Source organism: Brassica rapa, chromosome A01, assembly GCF_000309985.2.
Source record: "Brassica rapa cultivar Chiifu-401-42 chromosome A01, CAAS_Brap_v3.01, whole genome shotgun sequence".
NCBI classification, from domain to species: Eukaryota; Viridiplantae; Streptophyta; class Magnoliopsida; order Brassicales; family Brassicaceae; genus Brassica; species Brassica rapa.
The window spans coordinates 25,804,109-25,830,311 of NC_024795.2; the positions used below are offsets into that span (position 1 = coordinate 25,804,109).

A 26,203-nucleotide genomic window follows, 5' to 3' on the forward strand; every position below is an offset into this window, starting at 1 on the left:
TGAAAAAACAAAATCAGTACCGAGAGCGAACTCGAAGTTCTAATATGAAACCATATGGTCATAGTTCACCCAACACACATCTTAAATAATATCTTTGGTCTTCTTACATCGCAACTAATAGCACTAGCTAGACATACTCGTCACTTAGTTTATAGACAGAGAAATAAATGACTTAATCTATGTATAATAAACTATTTGTGTAAACGTTTTAGACAATTTCCAATGTAAAACTCCATTTTTATTCTAAAATAGAGTAAAAAAGAAAATGAAGTAAAATTGTTTGAACCTAATTTCATATCTCACTTAATGGAATCATAAACAAATAAAAAATAGATTATTATATTTATGAAGTAAATTTTATTATAGAGTGAGGTATGAAGTTGGATTGAAACTTTGTTTACTTCATATTCCATTTCATTCTATTTTAGAGTAAAAAATAGAACGGGATTGGAGACGTTCTTAGGGCATCTCCAACCCCACTCTATATTTTACTCCAAAATTGAGAAAATTGAGTGGAAAATGGAGTAATGAACAAAAAATAAAAGGATTACTCTATTTATAGAGTAATGTTTTTATTTTTTGTTCATCACTCCATTTTCCACTCTATTTTTTTTATTTTGAAGTAAAATATGGAGTGGGGTTGGAGATGCTCTTAGTACTGCTTAGTTGTAGAATCCTTTGGAAACAGTGAACCAAAAAGATTTTGATATATGTGTCCGAGTTTTAAGAATCATAAAATCAATAGTTAGATTAAGCTTGTACTATCTTACTGATTTTATTCCCTTTTAACATTTAGGTTTCTGAAATATACTAAGTAGATACGACTGTCGGCTCAGACCTCAATGAGTGAATGATGGTAATAGTTATTAAAATGCACTGATTGATCAAAAAAGGTTAATTAACTGCATTGTTTCGTTCATGGTTTTCCATTTAGAAAAAAAATTACAGAAGTTCACTAAATTTTTTGAAAACGAATTCTAGAATGGTTAGATCAAAATTTATTTTTCAAACTGTGAATACAACCGTTAAATAATCCACTTAGTATTTTCATTTTTTCACAGACAAACATAGAATCATTTTTATTTGACCAAGTTCACAAACTTAATGTAAATTTAGTTAACGTGATAAGACGGTTTGAAATACTCAAAGAAACAATGGCCAGCACCAAATCATATAAGTCACTGTTTTTTTTGTATGAATCTAATCCATATGAATCTCGTTTAATTTAAAATCATTCAACAATAACAACAAATAATACAATTTCACTAAAACATGATTTCCAAATCACAAAATCGTGAGCTTGGATCTTGTTCTCTTTATTTAGACCTTAATTTGCTCATGAAACCATTTAAAACCAAGCAACTTAGATTTTGTTCGTAGCATATAATGAAACCTATTTTCAATTATTGATAAGCTCTATTAGAAAATGGCATAGTTTGACGTAAACAAACTTCGAACCGTACAAAAGATATCGGTAAGCTCGCCACGTGTAGAGTTCACATCGAACCACGAGGTTGATGTTTGCTTTCAAGTACCACACCGTACCTAACATGGAGACAACCGTATCTTTTTGACAGCATTCAAATTTATGACACTTTTTAATGTCTGCAAGAATCTTTAGATCTGTGAAATGGTAATTATAGGCAGTTTGATTTCATTTAACTTAGAACTGACCAATAATACAATCATATAATCGTCTAAAGTATGATTGATCTGATCTAATTGTAACTGGCTCCTGAAAAGTTCATTGGTCCCCAATTAAATGCATTCAATGATTATGTATTTATTAGTAGTAATAATACCCAACTAGTAGTACTTACAAGTTGGCCTAAGAACATCTTCAAAAAGACTCTATTTTTTCCTCTATAATTTACACTAAAATAGAGTAACTCTATTATAGAGTTGAATTTGCTCCAATGGTTCACTCTATTATAATAGAGTTACTCTATAATAGAGTGAAATATAGAGTAATCTTATTTTTTTACTCCAAATATAGAGTGAAAAAATAAGAATACTTTATATTTCACTCTATTATAGAGTAACTCTATTATATAGTGAACCATTGGAGCAAATCCAACTCTTTAATAGAGTTATTCTATTTTAGAGTGAAATATAGAGAAAATTATAGAGTACCATTGGAGATGGTCTAACTTTCTATTATTCAAATCATTTGCCCAAGTAAAACATACTCCACATTAACTCTACTTAAACTATAAACAACACCTAGTTTAGATTAAAAGCTAATTACCGTTGATAATCAAAGATATATTCTAAGATGAATATATACTTAGTAGTAGTAAATGTTTACGTAGTAGCAAGAAATAAAGTCAAAGGATGAGAGAGTGATAGCGTAACAGCCAGAGGCCAGCTGGTAAGCACAAGGGCGAATTAAATAATGCCAGAGAGGATTCTCTACAAGAGTGAAAATCGTCCAATCATATTCATTCGAAAACTATTTTAGTAAACAAAATAAAGATCATGTAACAACGAAGCCACAAGACTCCAAAAGAAGACGCGGGGTTGGTTTCAGTAAAAAGAGATAAAAAGTGCACCGACGCGACGACAAGTAAGAGTGAAACGAACCACCTAAGTTTTGGTCCACCGGCTTGTAATCTCTCTATTATTGCTCACCTATTCCCGAGACAGTACGGCCACTTTTTTGCTTTGTTGACGTTTGCTGGATTTGTAGTCTCTTGTTGACTGACTCATTCCAAAAGCTCGACTTGCTCTTCTGTCTCAACGTGTGGAATGGATATGTTATTGAAAAAAGCCGTAAGTAAAAGTTGAACGTCACAATGAAAATGTCTTCTCATTGGTTCATTTATTGGACGGTAGAAGAATGAAGACCAAGGTGTAAACCCAAAAAGCGAATTAGTTGTGGACTTGATTACTCATCCGTCTACGTACCTGGTACAAATTAATTGATCATAGATATTTATGATTTGATTGCTTTAATGTTACCTGTGTGATTGTATGTACGTAGTTTGAGTACAGTACTCTACATACAAATGTGTATATATATATATATATATATTCTGTGTGTGTTATTATATGTGAATCTACGATTTAAAATGATGATGTTCGAGGAATTTTTTTTCCTTTTATCATTTTGATGAAATGTTTTCTATTTACTTATGTGGTAAAAACACATCATATACTTAGGCATGATTAACCCCGGTTTCTTACCGGAGTTCTTAACTCATGATTTGATATTTTTTTTTAACAATTTTCTGCTAAAAGACGGCTTTTATATCTCTTATTCAAGAAATGACTTTTATAAACTAAGAAAAACTAAGAACCGTTTCTTAACCGAAACTAATAATCTCAGGTAAGAGACTGCAGTTAATGATGGTCTTAGAAAGCAAATACATATATAAAAGGTATATATAAATAATTATAAATACATAGATTATTTAGACACTAGTGCGTTTATGGAAGAAATGCATATATTTTGTCTTAAATATTAAGTCACGTTGACATCTTCTACCTTATAGCTTAACAGTGCAAACTAAATCATAAATATAATTTGTTTGTAAATATTAATCAACGTTGACCTTTTTTACACGGTTTTACTTATGATTTTCCTCCAACGTCACTAGCAATTTCGAAGGATACTTTATTATATAAGATAACTCTAGTTGACTTATTCTTTTGTCCATATAATATATCACTGGGTAGAGAAAATGTCAATTTGTTATTTTCTATGTTTTCTTAGAGAAATTCGCTGTTAAAATCAAGTTTTAAGCTACAGATTTTGTTTTGTTTTATTTTTGTTAAAAGCTAGGAAAAGTTGGTCTGCTAGTTTTGAAAGAGTCAGTTAAATGAAGAACATTTCAACCAAATTAATACGATATCTTTCTTTTACATATTTACTGGTTCAAACATTTGATTTTTATTTTCCTGACAAGAATTGAATATTAGACTAAGTGAAACCTAAAACCTTGAATTAAATGAAACTCTTAAATGAATGTATCAAACTACCTATAATTGTGCTGAGGAGTATAAGACAAAATAAATAGTGTCATCGATCGACATCATTAGTTACATCATTGCCGTCCATTTCAATATAGGGGGAGAACGTGTGGTTATATCCTAACTAATTAAATGTGCTATTAAGTCATATGGTTTTAAGTTATTAAAATCTAGTTCATCTAGTTTGGAAAATATATGTTATATCAAGATACAGTTGTTGTTTTTTGTTGCCATATATATGTATATAGTTTTAATATGTGAATTTGTATCATCTGGCAGCCCAGCTTTATAAGGGTTTTGTTTTCTGCAATCTTTTGAAGCTCGGCCTAATACATGATCATTAGTCAATTATATGTGATCTAAACAGTGAAAAGGTGCTAATATTTATCATTAAACAAGAGTACACAATTTACTGACATTATTATAGCTATAACAAAATAAGTCATTGTATAACATGTTATTATTGCGCATTACAATATTTAAACAAAAGAAGAATGAAGCTAGATAAGTGTTACACAAATCTTGGATTTTAAGGTCTCAGTCAAGGGGGAATATGTCGAAATCAAGACTTTTCAACATTTTGATGGAGGGGTCAATCCCTTGATGTCACTATTGGTAGAACTTGAACCGCAAGTTGGTCTAAGGAAAGTACTCATAAACAAGTTTAAATGTACGTGAAGTCAAAACGTTAAGTGTCTCCCAAGAAAATTACAGTCAAGTCAACTAAAGGTAATTAAAGGGAAAGAGGGAAATTTAAAGTAACGTAGACCTTTATATATATATTTTTTGCTTAATAAACCTTTATAATGTTTTTTTGCTTAAACCAGTAGAATTATTACATTTACGTGAACGCGTTCATTTTCCAGCTACCCAAAATAACAAGCCATTTTATTAGACATACACTAGTGTTAGTTGTAGTGATGATCACCAGACCAACCACGTAGTTTTTATACTATTGAAGTTCAATTTGTACATATAATTTCGTAATTATTGTATTTAATTACTTGAAACTAATGATAACTACTTAGTTAGAATAGGTATGACCATGCACAATCCATGCCTTTGAATTCAATAACCGCAAGGTGCTCAGATCTAGAAGAAGAACATATACATCCAAAAGATTAATTAAGAGACTTGATTTGTTTGAAGACCCACACATATACACAAGTACTCCAGCTAATCAATGTTAATCATGCAGATTATGTAAAACATGTTTAGTAGTTGTAATAATTTAATATTCAGATTATGGTATGGTTTATAAGCATATAATTACATGGGTCCATTATAATTTTTTTTATATGCATTCACAAAGGACCACAGTTGTTTACTAAACCCCAATTATATTACTATGCACATTTTTTACAAGGTTTTGTTAAAAAGACACATTTTCTTCTAAATATTACTGTGATAATGCGTTTAACAACCGCCAATAATCAAAATGGAAGCAAATAAGCTATCAAGTAAAGAAGAATAACATAGAGGGATACCATGCATATAATATAGTTTTAGTAAAATTTAAAGTGATAAACAAATAGGATAACAAAAGCAAATAGGAAAAAAAACCCTAATTCTCTCTAAGCGCCGTCAAGAGTTTGGTTGTGCGATTGTGGTCCCTCCGGTGGCTGGCTTTCAACGCCGGTGCCGGAGGGGGCCCGCCTTCTTTTTCCTTGCTTTGTATGTTCTTTGTCTGTGTGAATCGATGTTACCGAAACTTGAATCTTCTTCGTAGGCGAACTATGGTGGTCATTTGTTCCGGTCACGTTGTGCAGATCTGGATGAGGAATTCCCATCTCTTCTGAGATCGAGGATAGATCTGTGTGATTCGTGTTGTTGTTTTGCGGCTCCTTCTTCCGTCATTTCCCTTCCGGCGGAGGACTACAAGTTGGCAGGAGGATCTTCGAGGGCTTGGATTTTGTGTGAAGGAGCAGGAGTGGCCGTGTGTTTGTGCACGGTTTTAAGTTTTGGTGCTTCTGTGTTTTATGTCTTGCTCTGTCTCTTGGTTGATGGTTGGTGTGGAGCTGTTCTAGTTCTTGGTAAAGTTATTGTTTCAGGTTTTCTTCGGAGAGTTGGGTTCAGTGATACGTTTGGCGATAGATTGGAGATCGAGGATCTTTTGACGGTGCAGTGCAGCCGCTGGGAGTGGTGCAGGTGCTTTCGCTAACGGTGTTACTGTACTTTCTTCAACTCTAGTTCCTTTCCTGTCTGCAATACATGAATGGTGGTTGGGCTAGTCTCTGAGAGGCCTTTTGTGTCTCGTCGCTCCAATATCCGTTATCTCTCCGCTTGGCTTTCTTCTTTGAGTTGGCTCCTATGCAGTAATCCTTTCTTCTTGTTGCTGGATAGTATTTATAAATGGTTCTAAACTCTACTTGCAGCAACGGGTGAAGGCGTTCATTGGGATATTCAGTTATGGTTGTTTCCTTCGGTTCGAGGAGTTTGCTTGTGGTGCAAAGGTCCTTATAGGGAAGGGTTTATCCTGGAGCTTCCTTCTTTCAGGTGCTATGGTCCTGTTCCGGCTCTCTTATGATGTTTTGAACTCTTTCAAATCTATCCAGATTACTCTTGGTCATTTAAGTTTCGTGGCTAGTTTGGCTTAGTAAAGTTGTCTTGTTTGGACTTTAGCTTCCGGGGATATATTCATGTTCCGCCGGCTCTGTTTTCCGGGGATATATCGTTTTTCCTCCGGCTCTGTTTCCCTGTTTGGGCTCTTGTAAAACTTTGAATGCATTAATAATATAACTTCAGATGGAAAAAAAAAAACAAATAGAAAAAGAAAGCCAAACAAATTTCAAGTCAAAGCCATAGGAAATAACAATTAATAGATCGCACATATCATAATGGTACAAAGCTGGCTTGCACAACAACAACCCCAAGATAGAGCCATAGATTCAATGCAATTACACCTTCCATAGACAAAATTCTGATCCTGTCTCTTTCCATCTGATCTTTATATCCTATAATTCCTTTATTATATCTGATTCTTGTGTTCGAGTCTTTGTGTGGAGTCTTTTCATTGGCTCATGACATGTTCAAGCAAGTTTCAAAATCATAAGCCATCTCTGGTATCCCATAGCTCACCTGTCATCGTCCCAACTCACCTGTCACACAAACGAAATCAAGCAGTTCAGATGCGTTGATATCTCATTCTCACCTAACATTCCATTTTACATCTTGATCTTAGAAACAAACAAAAATCAAGATTACTATGCATTCTGTATATGATTTGTATATCTAAAATCTCCATGATTACAATGTAAATAGAATAAACAAAGATGAATTTCGTTTAAAATATGGTGTAAAAAAGGAAGATGTAGTTTTGAATATAATAACGTTAATGTTCTGATTCCTCCTTATCGTGAAATGTACAGAGACAAGTACAACTTAGCTGTACTTAGACTTGGAGTCATTGAAAATATTAATGACATAAATGTGAACAGGCTTGGGAGACTACATGCATCAACAAGGTACTACGGAAAATAAGATCTGGGAATTATTTAGTTTCATTAATGAGCCACTATTGAAGCCACATGGCATTGTGATAAGTCTTGGAGACAAAGGTTGCATGATATGGCTTAACTATGCAGACTATTAGCTGGATATAACAATCCTTTTGACATAATAATCTCTGTAACGATTCAGCAGTTTCCAAAAAACATGTTTCATGCATGAATCTGGTAAGCATTATAAACATGATGACTCAGCGTTGGAGATATTCTAAGACAAAGACTGGATATGTTTGGTTTTTGCAGTTAGAGGAACATCTAGTACGTTCTTCATTGTAAAATGTAACGGTTTAAATTAACATTGAATCATTTGTTTCACTTCTCTCGGGTTCATGTTCAGTGGGATTATGCCCTGTTTCGGGTCTGAATATAGATCGTATTGGGTTGATTCGACCCATGTGTGTCAGCTCTTATTCGACGTGAGATTTAGAGTTTGTGCATCTTGTCTATTCCATAATGGGCTGATGTGTGCGCTTTTATGGGCTTCTGAAATTCTTCCCCAAGCAATAACCCTTAAACCTTTTCTGTTAATAAGTAGATGATGTTTTCGTATAAAAATACTTGAAAGTTGAAAGCATGGAGAAACGGAAACCAATCTAAACCGAAGAACACGTAAAATACATCCAAATCCTATTCTGCACCTCTCAGCCGTAGATTCATCGATCTCCTTCTCGCCGATCAGCTCTTTGCTGGTACTAGAAACTTCACTTCCCTTCCTCGTTTAGACCTAATCATGCTTGCTTGTTTCACCGATTGTTGCATTGGTTACGTGGATCTATAGTTTTATTTACTTTGGTATGATCGATGCATATTTATTCTTGCTTTTTTTTCTTCTCTTTTGCTTATTTTTTTTCTAAATTTATGTCTTAGTAGCAACAAGTCTTTTTCCTAGATTATGTGTGTCTCTTTTTTTTTGCGACAGATAAAACTTATATACGTAAGTGTAAATTTTCGTTATTTCAGCTTAGTGCATACATCTATTTACAATAAACCTAAACTGCGTGTTAGGATTTGCTTTGGTCTTAACTTGCATGGTGTCCGTCTATGGGATCATCATCATGTGGGTGTTAAACTTTCTTTCCTTGCGAACCTGACTTGCGTGTTTGGATTTGCTTGCCTTATGTTGTATATTTTCCATATATATCTCACTGAACAATGAATACTCATAATCTCTCTCAAGGTATACGCTCGTTCCTAGCCGTTTGTTGAAATTTGGAAAAAATGGCGACAATGTTCAATCTTCCAGATGAGTTAGCAGAGGAGATATTGTCTAGGGTTCCATTGACATCCCTAAGTTCAGTGCGTTCCACTTGCAGAAAGTGGGACACTTTATCCCAAAACAGGGTTTTTGGTACGTCAGCATTGTTAAACTATATAATCTAATCTCTCCTTGATACATTTACATAAGTTAGTTATTTATGTTATTACACAAAGAGTTGTAACTCTTCATGTTGTGTCCTTTAGTATAAAGAGTTGTGTCTCTTATACTTGTATTGATTCGATCTCTATATAAAGATCAATCATCTGTTGTAAACATATTACCAAATCTCAATAATACAAAAGTATTTTCAGTAAAGTTTATAAGCCTGAAACGTCTATCTTATTCTTTCTCTCGAACTCGTGTGTAACACACTGTGATCGTTGTGTAACACAAGCGGTTGGTAAAAGATTAACATGGTATCAGAGCTTTACGTTTGAGAGGACAAAGAACAAAGCACTAGTAAGAGAAACACTTGGCGTGGAGAAAAGGAGGCTAGAGGATTTTGTCATACGATTTCGGAATCACTCGAAACGATGAAGAATCAAGTAATCCCCATATTTGATGGAGAGAAGTACGACTTCTGGAGCATTAAGATGATAACCATTCTCAAGACCAGGAAGTTATGGTCTGTGGTTGAAGAAGGCGTAGCAGCCCCACCAGCACAAGTGGATGAAACCCCTGAAACAGCAAGGGCAAGATTGCTTAGAGAAGAAGCGATGATGAACGATACATTGGCTTTGCAAATCTTGCAAACTGCTGTATCGGATCAAATCTTCTCACGAATTGCAGCAGCATCAACATCCAAAGAGGCGTGGGATGCATTGAAGGAGGAGTATGAAGGCTCTCCTCAAGTTCGTTTGATTAAACTTCAAACATTGCGAAGGGAGTATGAGAATCTGAAGATGTATGAGAATGAAGACATTAAGGTCTTCACAGATAAGATAGTTGAATTGGCAAATCAATTAACTTATCATGGTGAACAGAAGTCAGATGTTCAACTCATACAGAAGATACTCATCTCTCTCCCAGCCAAGTTCGATAGCATAGTCAGTGTGTTGGAGCAAACAAGCGATTTGACTTCAACAAAGATGACAGAGTTGATCGGGATCTTGAAGGCTCATGAAGCAAGGCTGGCTGCAAGAGAAGAAAGCACCAGTGAAGGAGCATTCGATGCTCGTGTTAAACACAAAAATTCTGGTGTTACACAAGACAACTCAAAGCGCCAAGGAGGCAAGAAGTGGTGCGGTTTCTGCAAGAGAAACAACCACAATGAGAGCGAGTGTTGGAGGAAACAGAAGAAGGATGATCCAAAGAAGGATCACAGAAGTAACAAGGAGTGTTACAATTGTGGCAAGTTAGGCCACTTTGCAAATCAGTGCTACTCAAAGAAGAAAGAGAAGGCACATGTGAGTCTCGAAGAAGATTCAAATGAAGATCACATGTTGTTCAGTGCGAGCGAAGCAGCAACAACAGTGATGGAAGATGTCTGGTTAGTAGACAGTGGAGCAACTAACCATATGACAAAGGAGGAGAGTTACTTCTCAAAGCTTGATAGGAGTATCAAGGTTCCAATAAAGATTGGAAATGGAAGCACAGTCATGACTGCCGGTAAAGGAGACATTACCGTCATGACTAAAGGTGGCAAGAAGACCATCAGAAATGTGTTCTTGGTTCCGGGTTTGGCGAAAAATTTGTTGAGTGTTCCACAAATTGTTTCAAGCGGATACCGGGTGAGTTTCCAAGAGAAGAGATGCATCATAGATGATGCAAAAGGAAGGAGGATAATGGATATCCCAATGACTCACAAAAGCTATCGGATCAGGATGAGTTCGGCTCAGGTAGAAGAAGCCATGAGCGCTAGTGAGCAAGGAAAGATGGAGACATGGCACAAGAGACTTGGTCATGTAGGCGACAAAAGGTTGCAACAAATGCAAGACAAAGACTTGGTAAAGGGATTACCAAAGTTTAAAGTCAAGAAGGAAGCATGTGAAGCGTGTAGACTTGGAAAGCAATCACGCAAAAGCTTCCCAAAAGAATCTCAAACTAAGACAAGAGAGAAGCTTGAGATTGTACATACGGATGTATGTGGGCCGATGCAGCATCAATCTGTTGATGGAAGCCGATACTTTTTGCTATTCTTGGATGATCATACTCACATGTGTTGGGTATACTTCATGAAGCAAAAGTCAGAGACATTCTCACTGTTCAAGAAGTTCAAAGCAATGGTGGAGAAGCAATCGGATTGTACCATCAAGACACTGAGATCAGATGGAGGTGGTGAGTTCACTTCACGAGAATTCAACCGGTTCTGTGAAGAGGAAGGAATCAATAAGCAAGTCACATTGCCTTATTCACCACAACAAAATGGTGCAGCGGAGCGCATGAATAGGACCTTGGTGGAGATGGCTAGATCTATGTTGGCAGAACAAGACTTACCGCTCAAGTTATGGGCAGAAGCGGTATACACTGCCTCATACCTTCAAAACCGTCTACCATCAAAGGCGATAGAGGAAGATGTCACTCCTATAGAGAAGTGGTGTGGACACAAGCCAGATGTGTCACACATGAGAATGTTTGGTAGCATATGCTACATACATGTTCCGGATCAAAAGAGGAGGAAGCTAGACGTCAAGGCAAAGCGTGGAGTCTTTGTTGGATATAGCAATCAATCCAAAGGCTATAGAGTTCTCATCCTGGAGAATGAGAAGATTGAAGTATCAAGAGATGTCGAGTTTGAAGAAGGAAAGAAGTGGGATTGGAAAAGGCAAGAAGAAGTGAGGAAGACATTGGAGTTGTCTATGGAAGACTCTCACTCGCCTGAAGAACAAACCGAAGGTGCATCCAGTCCTGAGGAACAAACCGAAGGTGCATCCAGCCCTGAGGAACAATTTGGAGGTACTTTCAGTCCTGTTTTTTTTTCAAAATGATGATCATGATACTAGTAGTGGAGATGAAGATACTTCTGAGGCACCAAGGAAGTTCAAGTCCATGGTTGATATCATGGAAAGGGCACCGAGAGTAGAGCTTGATGAAGCGGCTCAAGCTATAGAAGCTTGTCTTCATGCAAATGAAGAACCATACACTTATGATGAAGCGTGTGGTACCAAGGAATGGAGAGAAGCAATGAATGAGGAGATAGCCATGATTGAGAAGAACAAGACGTGGGAACTAGTGGACAAGCCAAAGAAGAAGAATGTGATAAGTGTGAAGTGGATCTACAAGATCAAGACCGATGCAAATGGCAATCACATCAAGCACAAGGCGCGGCTAGTTGCAAGAGGATTCTCTCAAGAGTATGGTGTTGACTACCTTGAGACGTTTGCTCCTGTCTCAAGACATGATACAATACGAGCCATACTTGCTTATGCGGCTCAGATGAAGTAGCGATTGTATCAGATGGATGTGAAGTCAGCCTTTCTCAATGGCGATCTCAAGGAAGAAGTGTATGTCACACAACCGCCTGGGTATGTGACACACGGAAAGGAACACATGGTGTTAAGGCTACACAAAGCTTTATATGGTTTAAAGCAAGCCCCAAGGGCATGGTATGGAAGGATAGATTCATACTTTCTTCAAAACGGTTTTGAGAGGAGTATGAATGATGCGGCCTTATACATCATGAAGCAAGGAGGAGGTGTGTTGATCGTGAGTCTATATGTGGATGATATAATCATCACAGGAAGCAACATTCAGAGCATCAACACATTCAAGGAGAACATGAAGAAAGAATTCGAGATGGTGGATCTTGGATTGTTGAACTACTTTCTTGGAATGGAAGTAATTCAAGACAATGGAGGCATATTTCTTTCACAAGAAAAGTATGCAAACAAACTTGTAGACAAGTTTGGGATGCGAGACAGCAAGAGTGTAAGCAACCCACTTACACCACAAGGAAAAGGAGTTGAAGATGACAAGGAGTATGGAGATCCGACTAAGTATAGAAGCATCATTGGAGGGCTTTTGTACTTGTGTGCATCAAGACCTGATGTGATGTATGCAAGCGCCTATCTCTCAAGATACATGTCATCACCTCGCATGAAGCACTACCAAGAAGCTAAGAGGGTGTTAAGATATGTCAAAGGAACATCAAACTTTGGAGTGTACTTCACAAGCGTGAAAGAACCAAGACTTCTAGGCTACACAGACAGCGATTGGGGTGGTTCTAAGGAAGACAAGAAAAGCACTTCAGGTTATGTGTTTACTCTTGGATCAGCCATGTTTTGTTGGCAGTCAAGCAAGCAACAAACAGTGGCGCAATCAACAGCTGAAGCAGAGTACATAGCCGTGTGTGCAGCAGCAAATCAAGCAGTGTGGTTACAAAGACTATTTGAAGACTTTGGTCAGAAGTTTGAAGGAGGCATTCCGATCTTATGTGACAACAAATCAGCAATAGCAATTGGGAAGAATCCGGTGCAACACAGAAGGACGAAGCACATAGAGATCAAGTACCATTTCGTGAGGGAAGCTGAGCAAAAGGGAATCATTGAACTGAAGTATTGCAAAGGGGATGATCAACTCGCAGACATTCTCACAAAGGCATTGGCGGTTCAAGATTTGAAGATCTAAGGAAGCAGCTTGGAGTCAAGTCGAGATATGATTAAGGAGGAGTGTTAAACTATATAATCTAATCTCTCCTTGATACATTTACATAAGTTAGTTATTTATGTTATTACACAAAGAGTTGTAACTCTTCATGTTGTGTCCTTTAGTATAAAGAGTTGTGTCTCTTATACTTGTATTGATTCGATCTCTATATAAAGATCAATCATCTGTTGTAAACATATTACCAAATCTCAATAATACAAAAGTATTTTCAGTAAAGTTTATAAGCCTGAAACGTCTATCTTATTCTTTCTCTCGAACTCGTGTGTAACACACTGTGATCGTTGTGTAACACAAGCGGTTGGTAAAAGATTAACAAGCATCAGCAGGAAGGAAACAGTTTCTAGGGTTCTTGCTGAAGGATTATAAGGTTTGTTCGATGAAATTTGATCTTCAAGGAATTGGAAACGAAAGAGACTTCGTTGATCCATCTATAAAGCAAGTAAGTATACTTGACCAAGTAGAGATTACTCAAGTATTTCACCGTGAAGGCTTATTGCTATGCATCACCAAGGACAAGTTCAAGATTTTGGTGTGGAATCCTTATTTGGGGGCAAACAAGGTGGATCCAGCCAAGAAACACTTACCGAAGTGAAGACAGATATCAGATATGCTATCGGATATGAAAAGAATCGTAATTACAAAATCTTGAGGATTTTTGGCGAGTATGACACCAATGGTGATCTTGGAAGCATCAACGAAGACCTGGTTTTTTGGTACGAAATATATTATTTGAATTCTGATTCGTGGAAGGTTTTTAACGTCAGTCCCGACTGAAATATAGATTATTATCAACGAGGTGTGACTTTGAAGAAATAGACCTGAGGAGATAATCTCTTTTGATTTTACAGCAGAGAGATTTGGAAAGAGGCTGCCTCCACCATCTAAATCTCATAGTTTAGATAAATTTGTGTCTCTCTCTCTTGTGTTAGAGAGGAGAAGCTTGCGGTCTTGCATGTAAGCTGGGTGAATGCCCATGCAGTGGAGATTTGGGTCACAAATAAGATTGATCCAGGTGCAGTTTCGTGGATCAAGTTCGTGAAGTCCATCTCTGTTTTTGTTGATGATCTAGCTGGGAATTTCTTCATCACGAGGAAAAGCAAGTTGCTGTGGGTCACGATCTAGATATATTTCGACAACCATGGACCGAGACCTGTTCTAACCAAAGAGCTAACATAATTGGACAAGATGGATACTCCAAACCTGTGAATCTGGGAGTGGTTCCGAATCATGGGAAAGTGAGAAATTTGGTTTTAAGTTCCCGGTATTCGGTTGCCAATTGTGTGCCCTTATGTTCCAAGCTCAGGGCAACTGCAACTGCAGCCGTGAACATGGAAAGGGGGCGATGCTTAAATCAGTTCCTTGCATGATTTGACCCCATTTTTTATTTATTTTAGTGGTAAATTATGTTTAAGTTTCTCAGTTTTTATATTTTAACATCTGGTATATATTTTTAAAAATCAACATGTATTATTCCAATATTGTTCTTGTAATTTTTGTTTATTGCATACATCTATTCCATTTACAAAAAGAAAGTAGTTGTAAAAGTGATACTCCCTCATTTTTATAATAAGTGTTGTTTAAAGTTTTTGCATTAGAATTAAGAAAATTGTCTAATTTTCTGTTTTACATCTTTTTAATATAATTTTTTCTTTGGTTTTATTAATAAATTAAAAACAAAGGTAAAAATAGAAAAAATAATGTAAAAAGACATTTATAATGAAGCTTAAAAAGAATGTGATCTGCCCTAAAGATGATTTTTTCAATAATTGGAATGTAGGGACTTTGTATAGTGAAGATAATATTTCAAACAAATCTATGGTTGGGCAATGACAATATTTACTCTATTTTTGTCACTAGATCAATTCGTTCGAGGAAGAAGAGTTGACACTAAACCTACTCATTTAACAGGAAAACTGGACCAAACAATACAACAAAGCCAGACAAAAATAGTATCTTAAGGCAAATCCAATTTAGGAATCGGTATTTTTGTCCACATTACAACACACGCGAACATAGTGAATATTAAAGAGAAAGAACAATTTCAAGAAGCAGAAACATTCAACCACAGAACTAAAACCAGAGAGAGACATATACAGAAACCAAAGGTTGCAAATAGCCAAATACCACGTTAGTCTAAGACAAGTTGACGCCGCTTGTAACGCACCATCACATTGCCTTTAATGCCAACAACCATAGCGTTCCAGTCCATCTCAGGGAAGGGTGAAACCAACTCAAGCTCAAAGTTCCTCAACAGATGACTCCATATGGCTTTGATCTGGAGGTAAGCAAAGGGCTCTCCAAGACAACCATGCCTACCTCCACCGAACGAAATGTACGAAAATGCCCCTGCGGCTTTGTCCTCTTCTCTTCCCGGGGAGAATCTATCCGGGTCGTAGCTGTCCGGGTTCTTGAAGATATGCGGCAAGCGGTTTGCAAAAGCAGGCGAGGTTGCAACGATATGACCCTTTGGGATGTCATACGTTTTCCCATCTCGGGTCGTTACGTTGAAGTCACTGTGCGAGGCTCTCATCAGCATGATCAACGGAGGGTGAAGCCTCAACGCTTCCTTAATGCAACGGTAGAGAACATTCATCTCCGAGGATAAGATGTCGTGATCAATCTTGTCTCCATGTTTCTCAATCAGCTTCTTCTGCTCATCCAAGGCAGCGGACGAGTACTCTTTGTATTTCATCAGATAAGCACCGGTCCACGTGGAAGTTATGGAGCTCGTCTGCTGTCCTGCAAAGAGAGCAGCGATGAGCAAACCCGTTACCTCGGACTCGGTTGTCTGTCTACCGTCTCTGTACTTTGACTCGATGAAACACTGCAACATGTCGTTCTCTGATTTGCCAGAGTGTTTTCTCGACAACATGATGTTTGAGAAAATCTCACAAAGCTTTACACGAGCACGGTCGCGCCGACGGTGAGCTGGAATAGGGAGGTAGGGGAAGAGAACACTTATGGGAAGCATTCCATTGTCAAGATCATGGAACAAAGCAGTGACGTCATCAAAAAGCTGGTCACGTACTTCTCGACCCAGTAGACATCTACTTGCAGTCAAGATGATGAGACTGTCTAGCTCTTCCTTAAGATCAACTTCACCACTCTCTCCCCAGTTCGAGAAGAAACCCTGCCACGTAAGAAAACAAGCTATATTCATATTTAAATTGTATATATGTAATATGCCAAAATCAATACTATGGCTAAAATAATTTAAAAAGGCTAAAAAGATCCAAAAAATTGTATGTAATATGCCAAAACAAGCTATAAATAATCATATTTAAATTGTATGTAATATGGCAAAATGATCTAAAAAATGTTAATATACTTCAGCTTCAGTAATCATCATATCCACGTAAGCCTTCAGCTTGTTGACTCGGAGTGCCTCGCTGAAGAACCGAAACTGTTCCTGACGAACGGTGTAGTCGACATCGAAAACAACTCCAGGGCCAAAAGTAGGCACGTTGAATTTGTAAACTTCCTGCTGGCTGAGAACAGAATCATGAGCTTTGAAAAAATGAGCTGAGACTTCAGGACCAATGAGAAAAGTCATCTTTTTATGAAGAAGATTCACTGTGAACACACTTCCAAGCTTAGGGTATTCATCTCTAAGCATTACGACAGGGCCTTTCAAGAACCGGATAAGGCTTCCGATCAACGGAGGCCAAGCTTGAAGAGTGGGAGGATGACGCTTCTTCCTGGAATGGGAAGTGAAGAAGGAGAAGATGAGTTTGGATATAGCAAGTGTCGCCACTATAACCAAACCCGTCTTTAACAACTTGTCCGTATCCAGTTCCATTTTTTCGTTGTCTTAAACTGTGACGTTCATTAAAAATAAAAAGTCAGAATCACACATGCAGAGGAAGAGAGTAGTGTGTTTTGCCATTTGAATCCCCATGCATGATTAGATCAGATTGGTTCTTGACTGATAATAATGTTTAAGACTTTATACGAAAAAAACGAGAACAATTAAGTGAAGATCTGATACACAAAGCTTAGAGAAACGAAAAGCACTGTTATTGGTTCGTGTAAGAGGAGATTCCAATAAGCTTACTTTGGAGGAGTTAATCGATGAAGATGACCCAAGTTTCAGAAATTAACTTTCTCTCTTAATATGTTATTACAAATGATTACAGCTTATATAGCCAAATAATTTTAAGGGCTTGCTTTAGGTTGAATCATTTTGGAGAAGAGCAAAGCGGTTCTAAATAAAGATGGGCTGAGATGGATGAGAAATGGACACCTTATGGTGACATTATTTTTTATTAATCTCTTCTGTACTGTCACTTATGGTGACATTACATTACCTTTTGTAAAACTATGGGTGCATGTGCACCCTGTGTCTTGTTACTAGCCTCGTCCTTCGCCATATGTAGAATAGTTTGGACTGAAGGCATTTGTATATTTGACTGTAGTTGTCTAGATAGTCAATCCATTCTTCTTGATTGAATGTTTTAGCAACGAAGCCCGCTTTGAGCTCATCAAAGGATCCATCATAATTAACTTTAGTACGGAAGACCCACTTACAGCCTGTTTTTGATCTTTTACAGGTCCCTTTACAGGTCCACCCGTGATCTTTTAAGGTCCTATGTAACTGTTTTTGATTTAGGATAGGAGACTTTATGAGTCACTGGAACATATTCTGGATTAGGCTTTACTGTTCACACTTTTGATCTTGTAATTGTTAGATGCCTTGTGAAACACTCCGAACCAGAAATATTTTTAAATATGTTAAAATTTTCAAGTAAAAATCAAGTCAATTTGTAACGAAAAACACTTGGGGGGGGGGGGGGGGGGGGAAGTGTTTTAGGAGATTTTGGAGTGTTTTAATTTTGATGGAATTTTGAAGTTGTTTGAGTGATTTTAATAAAAGTTTAAAGATAAAAATGAAGTTTATAGGTGATTTGGTAAGATATTTTCTGAAGTTTTTAGAATTGTCTAGGTGATTTAACTGAAATGTAAATATTTAACACGATAGACTCTAGGCATTGAGCCCAATGTCCGTGCAACTTCAACAATATACGTCACCTAAGAAACCATTTGAAATTAAATAGTGTGAATTGAGCATCTAAAACTGGAAAAATAAAATGCTTGGGGAAGTAAAAGTATGTGGCCACCAATATCAGAATCCTGACCAAGCTCCATGTTTTCACCACGTATCAAAAGTAAATTACTTTTCTTCAGTCTGGTAGCTTATATGTCTGTGAAGCAACTGACACCGAGTCTGATCCTTTCACATATCTCACATCTCTGGAGGGATGCCATAGCCGTGAAGTCACATGATTTATTGTTGGAGGTCAGTGACTACACTCTGGGTCTGTTGATAAAACAATAAAGGTGTGGGATCTGAATACAGTGGAATGTACAATGACTCTTAGACAACATACCGACACGATCACCTCCCTCCTATGTTGGGATCAGTATCTCATATAGTCATATCGTCATCGTTGGATGAAACCATCAAAATCTGGGTTTATTTTGAAAATGGCAGCATTGTTATTGAACTGAATATACCACAATCGACGACGAGGCTACTTTGAGTCCATGAGAGGATGGAACCAGGCTGGCGACTAACTTCGTAGAGCACGAGGGATTGAGTATCAGCGAAGTAGAGATAAGAAAAGCTGAAATCTTCGGATTAGGCTCATTGGTGGCGCTTTGAACGGAAGGAAGAGGTGGCTCGGTGTGGAGGGGAGAGCAAGAGGTGGGGTTGATGAGGAGAAGAGAGTGGTGGCTAGGTGAGGAGGAGAGAGGAGGAGGTGATGTGGAGAAGAGACTGGTGGCTGGGTAAGGAAGAATATCAAAACCAGAGCACACTGATATGAAAGTCTCGATTTTTATGTGTTATACATATTTTCAGAATATATTAATTTATTTACTTTAAAGTCTCTTCAAATACAATCCATGATGATGTGATTTTACAAGAAGGATTTTTAAACAAAAATGATTGTCAACTCTTCTAAAATCATGTAAAATCATTGAGATTATCTCCAATCCTAAACTGACCCCCACCAAAACTTTATTAATTGTGACAATTATTTTATAGCCTAAACACCACGGTATGGAGTAAAATCATTGAGATTCTCCAATTATAGACTGACACCCACCAAGACTTTTCTGATCCGGTATGCCTTCCAAGCAACAGTACACTCTATATGGAGCAAGCCAATTCACGTCGTCACGGAGAGCAACCATGACATGTCAGTTTCCTGATAAACATCTTGAAGAGGGACTCACTACTTGGTTTGGGATATGACAAGACCCAGCTCAAACTACTTTACGTAGAGAAGAACGTCGCAGTAAGTGGGATTCACATGCATGCTGGACGAGGAGGATATCTTCAATATGTTACGCACTTTGTTTACGTCTGTTGGATTTGTTCGTCAATATTTTGACGTCCTTGTTAGTGGCGCATTGCTCACATAGTCACATATAACAAAAGACTAGATCTCGAACCGTGCGGATGATTATTTTCATTTTTATGCACATAATTATTTATTTTACATGGCTAACTCTAATATTTAACATATTACAAATTGTTTAATATAACATTTTAAAACATAACAAATTTATAGTTCACATACAATAACTTAATTTATAAATTTTGAATTTTTAATGATAGCATATATTAAATCATGTGATATAAAATTCTAAATTGTAAAATCTTATTGATTAAGGATCAAAAATTTAATTAAAAATTATTATATTAAATTAGTATCATAAATTTAGTAAAATATTGTATATGAGATTAGTTATAATTAGAAAAATTAATTAGATATTTTAAAAGTTTGTCTTAGTTAAAATGAAATATATATTTAAATTTCAAATAAACACGAAATTAACTAAAAAATTTAAATTTTGTTTAAGTGAAAAATGAAATATACATTAATTTTAAACAAATACAAAATTGATTAAATATTTGAAAGCTTTATTTTAATGAAAAATGAAATATATTTTATATTGTAAAAAAGATATGAATTTTTTTTATCCAGATACAATTTGAGAGAAAATATAGGAATATATATTTGATTTGTTTGTTATAGAATATTCAAATAGCTGAAATATTTATACAAAAAATAATTTAAACAACTTTCTATGGGTGGTCCAAATAAAAAAAAATCGCACATGAATTAAGTCATGACTTCTGTTTTAATAGTATAAATATTATGAAAGGTTGAACCATTTTGAGTAATCTTAGGTGAAGCCAACGACCAAGCACATAGCATCATATTTTTGGGGAAAAATAGGCTTATACATAGCATCATTTTCCAAGATCCATTACAAAACACTAAATTTGGTGTGATTTCATCTATAATAGAACCGTGGATGGATCCAAATCCTTATATAGTATGGGGCAAACTTATATTATGAGACTCATATAGGAAAGAATATTAAAATTAAAAGCACTAATGTAAAATTAGAACTAATTTCTCAGGAAAAAAGACAAAATAGCATGGGGCACATGTCTCACTCACCTCTTATGTGCGTCCGCCCCTGAATAGAACTCCAAAAATTATATTATTTCACTAAATTTGGTGATTTGTTACACAAATTTCATCACACCAAATATTAAACTAATGTATTTTATTATTTTTCATTTATTTATAGTTATGTTAATATTATTAATTAATTTAAACTTAGTTCAAATAAATATCATACTATTTTAATTTATATTTTTATTTTCACATTAAAAATATTATTTTATTTCTATTTTAATTAATAATATAATCAATTATCAGTTATATCAATTGTAATAAAAAAATATACTGTGATCTTAATGTTTTCTAAAAACAATTTAATGTGATAAAATGTAATTAGTCAACTAAAATAATCAATATGTTAGAAATACAAAAAATAAAAATAATAAGAAATGGTGTTGTGATTGGAGATAAATAAAAGAATTGAACACCAAAACATCAAATTCCGTGTTATGGTTAAAATGTGTTTTTAAAGAAAGTGGTCAATTATTAGAGCTCTCTAATATCTTATGGTATTTTATGTTTTTATCTTATAGTGATTTTATTAGATTTTAAAATATAACTAATAAAACAAAATTTATTTTGTATTTTTTGTAATATATATATAATAGTGATGAAGAAACAACTATATATTACATAAAATAAATATTTAATATTAAAATTATATGAAATATCTTCAAAGCTTCTTTTGATTCAGTTAAAAGGAGGTCTCAAAATATATGAAAAACAGAACCAACATGTTGATGATGAGTATGAGAAGTAAAACTTCAGCAGAGATGGATTTGATGAATGGATAGGAAGACACATGCAAAGAAACTCCTCACGCGATCCACCAAAGTCAACACACCCTATCATCTCAAAATTTTATGAATGGAAAGATGAAACTGACAGTAAAGACATAGATTCAATGGAACATGATGTTGATGGTTTACTCATGTACTTTGGATTTTTGGGTTCGCCCGAGAAACTCAGATATCTGTTCAGTGTTTGTGGTACTGTTGGAAGTGGCAACCATAACCTGCATTTCTCGGTGCATTTGGGTGAAACTACCAAATGAAGATACCTTTTGAGAACATCAGGCAAATCAATTGGCATCTCTCACAAGAAAAGGCTTCAAAGCTTCTTTTGATTCAGTTAAAAGGAGGTCCCAAAATATATGAAAAACAGAACCAACATGTTGATGATGAGTATCAGAAGTTAAACTTCAGCAGAGATGGATTTGATGAATGGATAAAAACTACAGATTTTACATCATGTTCTCTAATTGGTTAGTCATCTGCCTTTTCTTTTTAAGTTTCCCTATGAGCGCAAGGTTGATTTCAAAAATAATCAACAGTTTCCCCTTATATTATCTTTACTATGGAATCGGAGTTTTCATATTCATCAAATACCAACAGCCTTTCCCCTGTTGTTGATCCACCTCCAGAATTTGATTTGCCTGTTGAGATTTTGTTCAATGTTAATTCATTGGTGCAGAATGCATGTCTTCCTCCCACAAGTCTTGATACTGAGTTTTATCAGTTTCTTGATCCCAAAACACACGACAGAGCATTCATTCATTATGCTCTTCCAAAGTTATTATGCCTTGGAAAATGTTCCTATGAGCATGTTGCTTGGCTAACCAAAGAGTCCTTGGAATGGAAAAAAAAAAGCCTACGAAATCAACTTTGGACTATCAACGTGAACTTTTTAATATGCATAGGTCAAAATTAAACCTACGCGAGTGTACTTCTCTGGACTGAAGCCTCATGAGTCAAAATCGAGTCTTTAGAGAATATCAACAATTTCGTCATAGTATCTAAAGACACGATTTGACTCATAAGGCTCCGGTCCAGAGAAGTACACTCTAGTTGGTGTAACTTTAACCCTACTTATATTAAAAAGTCCAAGTTTATATTCTAAAGTCGATTGCTTAGACTTTTCTTCCTTCTTCCATTCTGAGTACTCTTGGGTGAGCCAAGCAACATGAGCATACAGACATTTTCTAAGGCACAATAACTTTTAAAGAGCATAATAAATGAATGCACTCTGTCGTGTGTTTTGGGAACAAGAAACAGATAAAACTCAGTATCAAGACTTATGGCAGGCAAACACGCATTATGCACCAATGAATTAACACTAAACAAAATCTCAAAAGGCAAATCGATTTTTGGAGGTGGATCAACAACAAGGGCAAGGCTGTTGGTGTTTGATGAATATGAAAACCCAGATTCCATAGATAATATAAGGGAAACTATTGATTATTTTTGAAATCAACCTTGCGCTCATAGGGAAACTTTAAAATAATGGCAGATGACTAACCAATTAGTGAACATGATGTAAAATATGTAGTTTAAGCCTGATCGCATGAATAGTTTCCGAACCAGTGATACTCTCCAAAAGCTGTCTAACCTCCACTGCGTTCACACCAGGCCGGAAGCCACTTAACGTTAACTGTCTTGCCCATTGTCTCCTATAAATCATTGAAGAAAAACAGAAATCTAAGATAAGCAATTAAGAATCCTAGAACATTATTACAAATCAGAAGAAAATATCCAAAGAGATGATGACATACCACAGCTGATGTTGATGATGACCGTTTTGCTAAGTTTCAAGTTCTCAGAGACACTATGTTTTTCCAATCGACCGCCTTCTTATATTTTCGTTTGAGTGATCCTATTGGTTGAGGTTCTAGTTCTCTACTATGTTTGATTGTTGTAACAAGAACCAAATCTGACAGTGAGATATATATATTGCAATCGGATGATGCAGAACTCTCTCAGTGATGTATTTATGATTCAAAGACATTTTTTAGGAGTTGTTTAAGAATAAATGTTCTTTGTTTAAAAAAAAAAAGAGAGAGAGGATTTTAATATAGTCCAAATCTAACGACTATATGTTGCTTTTTCTATTAATGACATTGATTTAAAATTTACTATTATTGGATTTTGTATTTTTTAAATATTTAATATATTTTAAAATTTAGTGTTACTAAAATCTAATTTAACGTTATTTAAAACTAAAGAGGTGCTATATAATGATGGACTTTTAAAAGTTTAAATTTAACCATAATTTGGTATTATTCATTTAATGATTTTTGATTTTGTTTTAGAACTAAATGTTATCAGATCTTTACTTTGTAAATCATGTGTCATAGATTTCTAAATATAGTGTTCTTCAGTTAAGCTCAAATAGTTCATTAAAAATCATTTTATTCAAAACTAAATCACTATTATATGGTGTCATTTGAAATTAAGTCTAATAGATTTCATGAGTAAATGATTAAATACAAAATCTAAGATATATTATAGATAATTTCTAATTCGTACACATAATTTCATTGAAAATGATTTCAATTAAAAACTGAACTAACATATGATGATGTTCAAAGAGGTTTGGAGCCTTTGTGCTCTCCGTTTATCAAGAAAATAATAATTTTATAGTGGTTATTCCATCGATTTAGGAGGTATTATGAAATTTTACTAAATTAATTGATAAAAACCATTGAACGATGCTCATTTTTCATGAAAAAGAGTTAAGCATACATTAATACAAATGTAGAATATGGTAGAAATTTCAAAAGAACACTAAAGATTATAGGCTTCAGTATATAAAGTATTTACCAAAAACTCAATATTTTTGTAGGGGTTAACCCATAGATTTTGAGAAAATTTCAAAAAATATGACAATATTGTTTTAATGCCTAGTTGCATCCTGCACTAACATATGATGATGTTCAAAGAGGTTTGAAGCCTTTGTCGTCTCCGTTTATCAAGAAAATAATAATTTTATAGTGGTTATTCCATCGATTTAGGAGGTATTATGAAGTTTTACTAAATTAATTGATAAAAACCATTGAACGATGCTCATTTTGCATGAAAAAGAGTTTAGAATACATTAATACAAATGTAGAATATGGTTGAAATTTTAAAACAAACAATAAAGATTATAGGCTTCAGTATATAAAGTATTTACCAAAAACTCAATATTTTGTAAGGGTTAGCCCATAGATTTTGAGAAAATTTCAAAAAATTTGAAAATATTGTTTTAATGCCTAGTTGCATCCTGAACTAACATATGATGATGTTCAAAGAGGTTTGGAGCCTTTGTGCTCTCCGTTTATCAAGAAAATAATAATTTTATAGTGGTTATTCCATCGATTTAGGAGGTATTATGAAGTTTTACTAAATTAATTGATAAAAACCATTGAACGATGCTCATTTTTCATGAAAAAGAGTTAAGCATACATTAATACAAATGTAGAATATGGTAGAAATTTCAAAATAACACTAAAGATTATAGGCTTCAGTATATAAAGTATTTACCAAAAACTCAATATTTTTGTAGGGGTTAGCCCATAGATTTTGAGAAAATTTCAAAAAATATGACAATATTGTTTTAATGCCTAGTTGCATCCTGCACTAACATATGATGACGTTCAAAGAGGTTTGAAGCCTTTGTCGTCTCCGTTTATCAAGAAAATAATAATTTTATAGTGGTTATTCCATCGATTGAGGGGGTATTATGAAGTTTTACTAAATTAATTGATAAAAACAATTGAATGATGCTCATTTACCATGAAAAAGAGTTTAGCATACATTAATACAAATGTAGAATATGGTAGAAATTTTAAAACAACACTAAAGATTATAGGCTTCAGTATATAAAGTATTTACCAAAAACTCAATATTTTTGTAGGTGTTTAGCCCATAGATTTTGAGAAAATTTCAAAAAATATGAAAATATTGTTTTAATGCCTAGTTGCATCCTGAACTAACATATGATGATGTTAAAAGAGGTTTGGAGCCTTTGTGCTCTCCGTTTATCAAGAAAAAAATAATTTTATAGTGGTTATTCCATCGATTTAGGAGGTATTATAAAGTTTTACTAAATTAATTGATAAAAACCATTGAACGAAGCTCATTTTACATGAAAAAGAGTTTAGCATACATTAATACAAATGTAGAATATGGTTGAAATTTTAAAACAACACTAAAGTTTATAGGCTTCATTATATAAAGTATTTACCAAAAACTCAATATTTTTGTAGGGGTGTTAGCCCATAGATTTTGAGAAAATTTCAAAAAATATGACAATATTGTTTTAATGCCTAGTTGCATCCTGAACTAACATATGATGATGTTCAAAGAGGTTTGGAGCCTTTGTGCTCTCCGTTTATCAAGAAAATAATAATTTTATATTGGTTATTCCATCGATTTAGGGGGTATTATGAAGTTTTACTAAATTAATTGATAAAAACCCTTGAACGATGCTCATTTTGCATGAAAAAGAGTTAAGCATACATTAATACAAATGTAGAATATGGTAGAAATTTCAAAAAACACTAAAGATTATAGGCTTCAGTATATAAAGTATTTACCAAAAACTCAATATTTTTATAGGGG

At 35.0% G+C, this 26,203-nt stretch overlaps 2 protein-coding genes across 2 annotated transcripts; one reads left to right on the plus strand and one right to left on the minus strand.

The window, feature by feature from the left end:
* The first annotated feature begins 13,717 nt into the window (after nucleotides 1–13,717).
* LOC117125741 (F-box/kelch-repeat protein At3g13680-like) lies at nucleotides 13,718–14,463 on the plus strand. Its single transcript, XM_033276504.1, has 2 exons — nucleotides 13,718–13,929; nucleotides 14,271–14,463. The coding sequence occupies exons 1-2, from the start codon at nucleotides 13,718–13,720 to the stop codon at nucleotides 14,461–14,463; spliced, it is 405 nt and encodes a 134-aa protein (XP_033132395.1).
* Nucleotides 14,464–14,735: 272 nt separating this feature from the next.
* LOC103842743 (sterol 14-demethylase) lies at nucleotides 14,736–18,036 on the minus strand. Its single transcript, XM_009119407.2, has 3 exons — nucleotides 17,396–18,036; nucleotides 16,670–17,157; nucleotides 14,736–16,471 (listed from the first exon to the last, which is right to left on the minus strand). The coding sequence occupies exons 2-3, from the start codon at nucleotides 17,138–17,140 to the stop codon at nucleotides 15,470–15,472; spliced, it is 1,473 nt and encodes a 490-aa protein (XP_009117655.1). The 5' UTR covers nucleotides 17,141–17,157; nucleotides 17,396–18,036; the 3' UTR covers nucleotides 14,736–15,469.
* Nucleotides 18,037–26,203: the final 8,167 nt, after the last annotated feature.

Excerpts from the sequence above, each read along its gene's own strand:
- LOC103842743 (XM_009119407.2), bottom strand. The coding sequence starts at position 17,140 with ATGGAACTGGATACGGACAAGTTGTTAAAGACGGGTTTGGTTATAGTG. Across the intron at positions 16,472-16,669 it reads TGATGATTACTGAAGCTGAA|GGTTTCTTCTCGAACTGGGG; the intron begins GTATATTAACAT and ends CTTACGTGGCAG.
- LOC117125741 (XM_033276504.1), top strand. The coding sequence starts at position 13,718 with ATGAAATTTGATCTTCAAGGAATTGGAAACGAAAGAGACTTCGTTGAT. Across the intron at positions 13,930-14,270 it reads GCCAAGAAACACTTACCGAA|AGAGGAGAAGCTTGCGGTCT; the intron begins GTGAAGACAGAT and ends CTCTTGTGTTAG.